The sequence below is a fragment of the Salvia hispanica genome, chromosome 1, assembly GCF_023119035.1.
Source record: "Salvia hispanica cultivar TCC Black 2014 chromosome 1, UniMelb_Shisp_WGS_1.0, whole genome shotgun sequence".
Classification (NCBI taxonomy): Eukaryota; Viridiplantae; Streptophyta; class Magnoliopsida; order Lamiales; family Lamiaceae; genus Salvia; species Salvia hispanica.
The window spans coordinates 10,971,708-10,982,952 of NC_062965.1; the positions used below are offsets into that span (position 1 = coordinate 10,971,708).

General features: G+C 33.8%; 1 protein-coding gene across 1 annotated transcript; it reads left to right on the forward strand.

Moving 5' to 3' along the window:
- The first annotated feature begins 8,993 nt into the window (after positions 1-8,993).
- LOC125186947 (inositol-3-phosphate synthase) lies at positions 8,994-10,944 on the forward strand. The gene is made up of 6 exons (XM_048083437.1): positions 8,994-9,268; positions 9,341-9,409; positions 9,524-9,659; positions 9,776-10,366; positions 10,445-10,621; positions 10,726-10,944. The coding sequence occupies exons 1-6, from the start codon at positions 9,081-9,083 to the stop codon at positions 10,942-10,944; spliced, it is 1,380 nt and encodes a 459-aa protein (XP_047939394.1). The 5' UTR covers positions 8,994-9,080.
- Positions 10,945-11,245: the final 301 nt, after the last annotated feature.

Here is an 11,245-nt window from a genome sequence, read left to right on the forward strand (position 1 = left end):
ATAAGTAATGTATATTAATAGTTATTGGTAAAGAAAGCATTCACATGATTATACACTTTAGGAACTCTTCAACTATGGCAATGCAGGGTCCACTTGTAACTCATGAGAGAAATGATGCTTTAGACTTTAGGGAGTAGACTAGTTTTTATATGAAATTGTGGAACTTTGTAGAGTAGACTAGTTTTTATATGAATTTTAGAACTTTGTAGAGTAGACTAGTTTGTTTTTGTTACTATGATTACTAATCTTGCCCACACATAGCAAGTGAGCACATGATGACCACAGACAATTTAAGTGGTAGCGATTTTTATTTTCTTTGTTACAAAATTTTGGCTCTCGCTTTTTAGTAATTCGTGAATGTGACACCCCAATAAGCCAAGCCAATTTAAAAACGATCGTCCTATTCTTGATAGAAACATTTATTTGCCACGTATTACCTTCTGTCTTTTAAAAATAATTATTTTTATTTTTATCCTTTAAAATTAGATACTTTCTATTTTAAAAAACATTAATTTTTCAATAAATTAAAACTCATTTTTCATTAATAACTTTTTTTAATCTATCTCTCCCAGTGTTTTTCTAATTGTGTATTAAAAGTGGTGTTATTTCAAAAATTTCTATATTTAAATGGCAGAGGTAGTATATTAAGATTATATACAATGTATAATGTATAATATCACCTTTAATTATAAGTACAATATTAAGTTTGTATGATAATAGTATTATTACATTGAAATATGGATATTTTACTAAGAAAACCTCTTATATCCCACTTAGGAATATTATTATTAAAAAACTGGTTTCTTTAGTTTTTTTACATGAAAATCTATAATAGATTCAATGATGAAGTAGATGAATTCATGGTTGTGAAGTATATGTAAAATTTATTCTTAATGTCAAACTGTAAAATAAAAAAAAACAAAGTTATTTTCAGATAACACAGATCACTTTTATAAGAGTATGTTTTTTTTTATCATTTTAGAAAATTTGGGTTTTAAAAACATAGAGATGACCTTAAACGAATTAAAAAAGACCGAGTATGTTTCAAATCCGGATTTTTAAAACAAAAGTATCTTCTAACAAATGACATTCGTATTATCTAAAATTTCTTCCGTATTTTAATTATGCGGTTTGACATATAAATTGACTTTTATTTTGAGCACAATTATGACCAGGCATGCTATTTTATAAGTTAAGTCCTAATAGACCTCACAAATAAATGAACATATTGCTTATATCTTAAAAATGTTTAACTTTTTCTTTTTTTTGCCAGTTTCTAAAAAATAGAAAGTTTTCATTTTAGAAATGTTTTTCTATTTAATAAGGTGATTCATTTTTCACTAATACATTTTTTTTTTCTTTTTATATTTATTACTTTATCAATTTTATATTAAAATCTGTGACCTTTTAAAATTTAGGAAACATAGGGAGTATTATTTTCATGCTATTTTACAAGTTAATCCTAAAAGACCACACAAATAAATGAACACATTGCTTATATTATTTTCTGACGTAAATCTTTCTCTTTTTTTTTGGCATAATATATATATCATCAAATTTTCCAATAAGTGGAAGAGGGTTTTTCTCTAATAAGTGCCAATAAAAATGGTGTTAAAACTGGTAATAGTAGTGGACACCATTGGTATGCGATAAGTGATTGACTGGGACAATAATTGTAACACAAAATTTGAAAACTTTCATTTTAATTGTTTTCGAAATATTACTCAAACGATGTCCACATTCCTCAACCATTTTGGATTCTTCTCAAGTTTTCTTCAATTTTATATTCTATGTATAGTGTTTTGCAACTTATACACCAATTCTATTATGAGGAAAAAACAACCAGCGATTTATTTGTATGGTACCTATTTATCAATCCAATTAGCTATAGTCACAATCAATCTCAAATTGAATTACAGGACCATTATTTTGGTTTTTGGTCCAGATGCTAAGAGTACCAATTATATTTTGATTTCCCCACCATCACCCATTATTCTTCATGTATATTCCAATATTTAATTGCATCCAACATCTATATTTAATTATTTATTCATTGGGTTTCACTTTACTATATGTACGTTAATGGAATGCTACTATTTTGAAAGAATACATGATCAAATTTTCTAGTTTAGCTACATGAGACCACCCTTTTTTATAATAATAATAATAATAATAATAATAATAATAATAATAATAATAATAATTTGAAATAAAATACATTGGAATTATAACTAAAAAATTGTACTTATTGAAAGTGATTGATAACGGCTTATACGTTGAAAATTATTTGGTATAATATTGGCCAAGTGAAGCCACAAAGTGAAAAAAATAATGATAGACATACATTTTTGCATTCTTCAATTGACTAACGCCTATAGCCAATTTTAGTAATTTGTTTCTCAATACAACAAAGGGGCTTTAATGAGCATAGACTTTGCTAGCACAACGAACACATGTACATGTTACAAGCACTTAGCAAACACAAACGATTCAATTTAAAAAGGATAAAATTTCGCGAATTATCGAACACCAACATGCTTAGTATTTTTCATAGGCCATCAGTACTTGCCGAGCAAAAGGTCATGTGCTTCGCCTTTTTTAGTGCAAACAAATCGGGATACGAGAATTTAGATGGAGTATTGCATTATAGGATTCAAATCCTACCACATCTCAACCTACTCCACACTATACAAATCTATTACTATGATCAACTAGGATCTATTATCTCATCGTATTTTTTAATCTAACCTAAAATTATATCTAGACTTTAAATTTAGGTCAATTAGATAGAGAGTTGATCTAACTAATCAGAAAAAAAAAGTCTGACTCTCCACCTTAAAGGTCAAGGAAGGGTGTTGACAAATCAAACAAAAATAAATATAAAAATAACACTCTTCAATGTAAAAGGAGATCTAAAATGGAATCAATTCTCCTTCTATTACCAATCAATTTTAAAATGGAATCTCATAAATTTTTATCACCTAACAGTAACACCAACTCTCCTGAATGTAAAAGATTACTTCATTGAGAGCATATGAGGTCCTTTTACAGTTGGATTAGAATTCATAGTACAACCTTATTTACCTATATGGGTGAAATAACCAAACGATGAGTACATTAAATAATTAAAAATAGCATCAAACTTTGGGAAATAAATACTCTCTGTACCATTTCAAGTGATTGACTATTTTTCGGTACGTGTTTGAGGAATATGATACTCCATCCGTCCCCAAAGAATATATACTTTGAGTTCAACACGAGTTAATGCAAAATTGATAATATAAGAGAGAGGTAGAAAGAAAAAGTAATTAAAGTATTATAGTGGAGAATGAGTCTCACCTCATTTCGAGATAAAAGAGTTTCCAAAATTAGAAATTGTATATTTTTGTGGGACGTGGGTAATAATAAATAGTTAAAGTGGAGAGAAAGTAAAATAATTAATAGAACAATATATATACGGCTATCTTCTACTCCCTCTGTCCCATTAAAAATGAAACGTTTTCCTTTTTAGGTTGTCCCAATAAAAATGAAACGTTTCCTAAAATGAAAACAATACTCTCTCTACTTTTTCTTCTCTCTTACTTTACTCTCTCTTCATTAACTCACAAAACACCACTACATAAAATATTGTGCCGGAAACCAAATGTTACATATTTATTGGGACGGAGGAAGTATATTCTTACTTTACTTTCTCTCCATTTTAAATACGTATTTTTATTATCATCTCTGCAAAACAACGATCAAAAAGAAATCAATCACTTGAACTGAGACAGATGAGTACTTCTTACAATTGGCACACATTGCAAAAAACATACTGTAGCACGTATTTGCATATCACCATAGTGCTTGGTAATATATGGAGTACAAAAAAAAACTAATAAAATACTTCATTTTTGTTGTAAATGTGCAATAACTTAGCGATAAACCCGTACATACTCGTTAATTCTATGTTAGCGAGCACTTTGCCTATTTTAACGAGTCCAACGCTTTTGTAGTTTTTTGTTACACTAATCCCAAAAAGAATATTATCTACAAAAATACCATATTGCAAATGGTAACGCGATAAACCCAATGTAAAAGATAAGTTTGAGACTTTTAGAAATGATTCTTCAAATTCAAATTATATGCCCCACGGCCCCAACTCAACCAACTAGATTATGTGACAAATAGTTATTGGTAAAATGATCATATTTATATCATTATATGAGGACATGGCTTGCAAATATAGGCCATAAACTTAAACGAGTGTGCCCCGTTCACTTAAAATGCCAATTCGGTTAAAGTATAAAATTCTCCACATTTAATTTTCAGTCACTTGGAAAATAAATAATTAAACCAAGTTGTCAATTATTGCTGTCACTAGCACGTCATCGTCAAGCTCATACCTTCGAAAGACATTTAGAGAAAATGACAAAAATGGAAAGAAAAATATTTAATGTATAAATGGAAAAACAATATTTAATGCAAATATAATACTCCGACGAACATTGTGGAGCCTCTTTTTTATATTACTATGAACAAATTTTATGCAATAGTGAAGGGTATCGTGACTGATTGTCACGTTTTTCAAAACCATGGTTTACATTTATTACTATCATTATCAATATGAATTACAAATTAAATTCATAACGTATAATCTAAGGCCCTCGGCCAATTGTAAACCACACATTTTCTATATTTACGAGCTCAAATGGAAAAGTTAACTATAATCCTTTTCAAAAATTAAAATAGAAACTAGGAACAAATTTTTTTCTGTGAAACATGTATGAATTCATTGTAAAAGTATACTATCTCGAAATTTGAAACTCTTATAGTAGTCTTTTTTATCCAAGACTACAAATTAATTTTACAGAGTGATGATCTATTTCATTATATTTAAAATGAAGTCGTAAAATATAATTAAATATCATAGTAGGAAAAAAAAAAGTGAAAAGGGATTGGCAAAAAGTGTAGAGTAGATTTTGGAAGCGGTGTGGGCGATATAAATGAAGTCGCATTCATGGTGGACACGCGTTGAAGGCCACCCCACACATGTCTATTTACCTCTTCCTTTCGCTTTTGGTTTCATATGTCATCTTTATAAAATGAAAAGTTAACGTTGTTAAATTTATCTTTCAGAAAATGGAGCTAACTTTAATACCGAGTTGTAGTTGTTAACTAACTCACTTCCCTATGCATATCTCTGATTAATAGGTTAAAAGATTTGAATCGTCATTAACTAAGAGCATCCCCATCGCGGCGTCCGTTCGTCTGTAACAGCGCAGCAAGGACGAGCTCGTCCGTCGCTGCGAGCCATCGTCCGTGCCAGCGGCACGGCGCTGCTCTTAGCTAAGAGCACGTTCGTGCCGCTGAGCACCCTTACGTGGCGTGTTCTGATTGGCCAACGGCATAGCCGTTGGCATATTCAATTTCTTATTTTTATTTTTTTAAAAAATTTGAAATTAATTAAAAAAAAACGTTTTTAAATAAAAAAAATATTTTCCCACTTCCCAAAAAATTATATCCGTTTTCTACCCACTTTTATTTTATTTTTCAATTCTTTCCCCAAAAATCACATTTTCATCTATAAATACCCTCACTTCAACACAAAAAAAATCACATTCTCATCTATTCTATCATCTACATTCTCTCATATTTTTTCTCATAATCTCTCATCTAAATTCTCACCACACTACACAATGTCCGGCTCTGGCAATCACCCCTCCGGCAATCGTGGTTGGAACCACGATTGGTTCAACTCCGACTCATTTCCTAGTCCGAAAACGCAATTTTTGGCTCCTCCTTAAACCCAAGGTTCGCAAGTTGCGGGTGGCTACCGCCCTTACCCGGTGGACGACCAAAATGCCTCCGGGTTCGGGTGGGCACCCGAACCCGGATCGGGAGGGAGCGAGCAGCTCTACTCCTACTCCTACTTCTATTCCTACTCCTACTCCTTCTACTCGTGGCACCCGCACCCCGTACACTCTGGGTGAGATGATGGCGATGTTCAAAGCCTACTTGGCAGTCTCCGAAGATCTAGAAGTTGGCACGAACCAAACCGGGGAAACGTACTGGTGGCGCATCACTCGTCTTTACAATAAAACCCGGTCGGGGGGAACCATCTATCGCAATGATAGTATGGTGCGCAATTGCATCTTCAGATGCAACGACACAATCGGTAAGTTCCAGGGGTATTACCTCCAGGAAGAGCGGTCGGCGGGGAGCGGCACGAGCGAGCTCGACATCATCACTGCCGCCTTGGCGACCTACCAACGCATGGAGTTAAAAGCATTCAAGTATCTCGATTGTTGGCAGGAGGGGTGCCTTCATCCGAAGTATAGGGGCGGCGTAGTAGCATCCTCCTCCAGCTTCTCCAGCAAACGATCGAGGTCGGTAGCCCTATCTGACGGCGCCTCCGATGATGTGGCTACCCAACTTACCGAAACTAGCTTGGGTAGCCCCAACGCTGGCCCGAGCAGTTCCCGCCCGGCCGCAAGGAAGGAAGAAGGCGACGGTCACCCGCCGTCGCGCCCCGACTGCCCCCGCTCCCTTTGTGCCTCCTCCACCCCCGAACAACACGTTGTGGACCCTCTTGGGTCAACTCTATATGAACGATACGTCTAAGATGACTCTGAAGCAACTTGCAACACATGAGCAAATGATCTGGGGTCTCAAGAGAACATTGGGGGATAGAGGACTAGTCTTCCACGAGGGTATTTTTTAGTCTTTAATTATGTAATTTTTAATTTGTAAGATTTTAATTAAGTATTTTTATTTTTTAGAATTTTAATTAAGTAATTTTTATTTTTTAGGATTTTAATTATGTAATTTTTATTTTTTAATGTATTTTTATAATGTAGAAATGTTTTTAATAATTAAAGTATTTAAATTGAATAATAGAATGATGAGACCCTTGAGCTTGTACTTATCTAAGAGCATGGATGTGGGTGTTGTACTCTTAGCTAGGGACAAGGAGTAAAAGTAGGTCTGGGTCCACCTCCGTGCTCTTAATGCTCTGAGTCAACTACAAACATAAATGGGTATTAATAGTATCTTTTTATTAAAAATAAATGAAAAACAAAATTATGAAAAATGGTCCTGACTCTCACTTTTTAAAAACTGAATTATGTATAATGAAGTTTGTAGTTTTCACAATTATTCTATCTGTTACATTTTCAACAAAATATGACAGTCGATTTTAAACATGGCATTTACTATACTAACACGGGCATCACACTTAGGAAGAGAGTTATCATTCCAAACATTGTTATTTTCTTCGTCTGCAAAATGTTGTCCATGTTTGATTCGGCACGTGTTTTAAAAAATATGAAAAAAAATAAGTAGAAAAAATTAGTGAAATGTGGACCCATATTTATATATTAATTTTATAATAGGATGAGAGTGTAATGAGTTAGTGGTAAGTAAAGTCCATTTACTAAAAATGAAAAAAAAAAAGAAGTAAAAGACAATATTTTATGGATGGACCAAATGATAAAAATAGATAACATTTCACGGACATTGTAGTTATAATATTTACTCTTTTTAAATACTAAATCAAATTTAAACTCTCGTTGCAAATTGTGCTATCGTCCATAGAATTATATTTAGAGGAAAAAATTCTGATATTTGTGATTATTTTATTGGTGCAAGTGCAACCTAAGGTTTTGTTAGGATTAGAGAGATAATTGGGCTTATAATTTGTATTTACTTCTTATAGCTATCTAATTAACCGAAACTTTTATAAAATGATCTCACATGTTATAATTTGTGTTCAAAGTATAAACCTTATAAAATTACGAAAACCAAAATTATAAATATGCTTATTTGAAGAAATAAAAAGAAAGTGAATAGAGTATTATTATTTGAAGAAAGCCCTATTTATTTGTAAAACCGTTTGAACTTTTTCATGTTTTCCAATGTTCTAGGGTGGAATAGATTGGGGCCGGATATCATGATGCAACTTTTTACTTCACTATATTAAAAAAATTATAACTATCTAATTACCCTATAAAATTATCTCACAGTTATAATTTGTGTTTAAAATAAACCTTACAAAATTACAAACAAAATTTATAAATATGATTATTTGACCAATATTTGCGGAATCGAATCCGTGTACAACCGAAAAAGTTATACTCTTATCTTTAAATAGTAGTAGTAAATTTAAGGGCGTCGTAAGTATTAATGTAAAATGTACTATATACAACAAAAGAAATAAAAAAAAAAGTAAATAGAGGAGTATTTTTAGAGAATGAGAATAGAGGAAAAATTTATAAAACAACAAATCTATGTGACCAAATTTTGTACAACCAAAATCTAGTTTATTTGACCAAAAATAGGTTTATTTATGCATTTAATTAAAATATTTAGATGCATATATAATACATGGAAAGTGCATAATATTGTGGTCATATATTTATAATTTTTGTATTATTTTTTTATTTTTTTAGAACTATAAATATAATTAGTGCATACTTTAATTCAAATATTAAAAACAATAGAAAGAAAATTCAAATATAAATATAAAAAATGAGGTTAAAGGCTAATAAGTCTTTTTAACTTATTCACTTACTATATTTATAATTTTAATATATAATTAATCCATCAAATTATTAATATAACTTTACTTTAGTTGTACAAAATTTGGTTGTTTATCATTACTCTTTATAAAAATGTGACTATTATTCGAAGAAAAGATGAATGGACATGAAATAGGGAACTTTTTCATGTTTTCTCCAATGTTCTAGGGTGAAAAGTTTAGATTGGGGCCGAATATCATGCACCTTTTTACTTCACTAAATTCAAAAAAAGTCACATCATGATATACACATGAGAGTAAACAAGCTTATATATACTCAATAAATTAATAACACACATAATTATCTACAACAATAATAAACGATCAAAAATATTGCATGGCTAAGCTTCACTTTAATTTCCCCAAATGGGGCCACGCCCACTAAGCCCTCGCCACGTGTCCGCCTCTCCTGCCTATTTATGCATGCTTTGCTGCCCTCCCTTTGAAACAAACACACACTTGTTTCGCTCTGCAAATACCACCACCATTACTCTCTCCTTTTTCCCCAAATCAGAGATTCAAAATGTTTATCGAGAGCTTCAAAGTCGACAGCCCCAACGTGAATTACACAGACACTGAGATTCACTCTGTCTACAGCTACGACACCACCGAGCTCGTTCACGAGAACAAAAATGGCTCCTACCAGTGGACCGTCAAGCCCAAAACTGTTCAATACGAGTTCAAAACCGACGCTCGTGTCCCTAAATTAGGGTAATTTTCATTTTATTTTTTTCGTGGATTTTTTTAATGATGGAATTGAATTTTAATTTGATTTTGTTGTAGGGTTATGCTTGTTGGGTGGGGAGGGAACAACGGCTCAACTCTGACTGCTGGCGTCATCGCTAATCGCGAGTTAGTTTCTCTCCCTTTTTCTATTTAATTTCATGAATCAGGGGAAAAGATTGAATTTTTGAAAGATCTGTGATGAAAATTGAGAAATGGATTGTGTGAATGTTGAAAAATCAGGGGGATTTCGTGGGCGACGAAGGATAAGGTGCAGCAGGCTAACTATTTCGGGTCACTGACCCAGGCTTCGTCTATCCGGGTCGGGTCATTCAATGGGGAAGAGATTTATGCTCCATTCAAAAGCTTGCTCCCAATGGTATGCATATTTCTCTATCCATTTAGTCACCTTGTTTTGTTGTTTGATTGCCTAATTTGGAATTTACATATGGAATTCCTTTCAAAATAGAGTAATGATTGAATTGAATGGAATAGGTGAACCCGGACGACATCGTTTTTGGGGGATGGGACATAAGCGACATGAATTTGGGGGATGCAATGGGGAGAGCTAAAGTGCTAGACATTGATCTTCAAAGGCAGCTCCGGCCCTACATGGAGCACATGGTCCCGCTCCCGGGGATCTACGATGCGGATTTCATCGCAGCCAATCAGGGGGCGCGTGCCAACAACTTGATCAAGGGGACCAAGAAGGAGCAAGTTCAGCAACTCATCAAAGACATTAGGGAGTTCAAGGAGAAGAACAAGGTTGACAGGGTGGTGGTGCTGTGGACCGCCAACACCGAGAGGTACAGCAACGTGGTTGTCGGCCTCAACGACACGACTGAGAATTTGATGGCCTCGTTGGAGAGGAATGAATCCGAGATCTCCCCCTCCACCCTGTTTGGAATAGCTTGTGTTCTTGAGAATGTGCCTTTTATCAACGGGAGCCCGCAAAACACATTCGTCCCCGGGCTGATTGAGCTGGCTATTAGTAGGAACTCTTTGATTGGCGGAGATGATTTCAAGAGTGGACAGACTAAGATGAAATCTGCTCTAGTTGATTTCCTAGTTGGGGCTGGTATTAAGGTATTCATAATTAAATCATCAAGAATCACAATTTGTTCAAAATCACACATTTCTAATGTTACATTTTGTGTATTGCAGCCTACCTCAATAGTGAGTTACAATCACTTGGGAAACAACGACGGAATGAACCTCTCCGCCCCTCAAACCTTCCGCTCCAAGGAGATCTCAAAGAGCAACGTCGTGGATGACATGGTTGCTAGCAACGGCATCCTCTATGAGCCTGGCGAGCACCCTGATCATGTTGTTGTTATTAAGGTACTATTCCCTCCGACCCACTTTAGCAGTCCCGGTTTACCAAAAGCATTGTTTATAAAGTTGAAAAGAAGGTTTATAAATAGTACTTTGATTTGATTTTGTAGTATGTGCCATATGTGGGAGATAGTAAGAGGGCGATGGACGAGTACACGTCGGAGATCTTCTTGGGAGGCAAAAGCACCATAGTGATGCACAACACTTGTGAGGACTCTCTGCTCGCAGCTCCCATCATTCTAGACTTGGTCCTTCATTACTCCATAAAGGAAAATATAACATCGAGACGTAAAAAAAGGAAATCGAAGGCTGCGGTTTGTATCATATGAAAGTATTACTAAGTCTTTATTTAAGTTAGATGAACCTGATATTAATAAATACTAGTAGTAGTGGTAGTATATTTGATCCAATGGGTTGGGTTATGGAATGAGATTACAAGTTACAACTCATTTTTCATTATAATGTAATTATAAAATGGGCCGGATCCGGGTCACCCGGCCCATATTACAACAATTCATGTGCATTGCACGTTAAAACAGTATTCGCTGATTAATGAGCTTCGCCGATTACTATGCAGGATCTAATCTAATTGATTGACAATTATGATTAATCACAGAAACCGGGTCAACT

Bases quoted from the DNA above. Each gene is read 5' to 3' on its own strand.
- LOC125186947 (XM_048083437.1), top strand. From the start codon at position 9,081: ATGTTTATCGAGAGCTTCAAAGTCGACAGCCCCAACGTGAATTACACA. The intron at 9,660-9,775 runs GTATGCATATTT...TGAATGGAATAG, and splicing joins TCAAAAGCTTGCTCCCAATG to GTGAACCCGGACGACATCGT. The intron at 10,367-10,444 runs GTATTCATAATT...TGTGTATTGCAG, and splicing joins TAGTTGGGGCTGGTATTAAG to CCTACCTCAATAGTGAGTTA.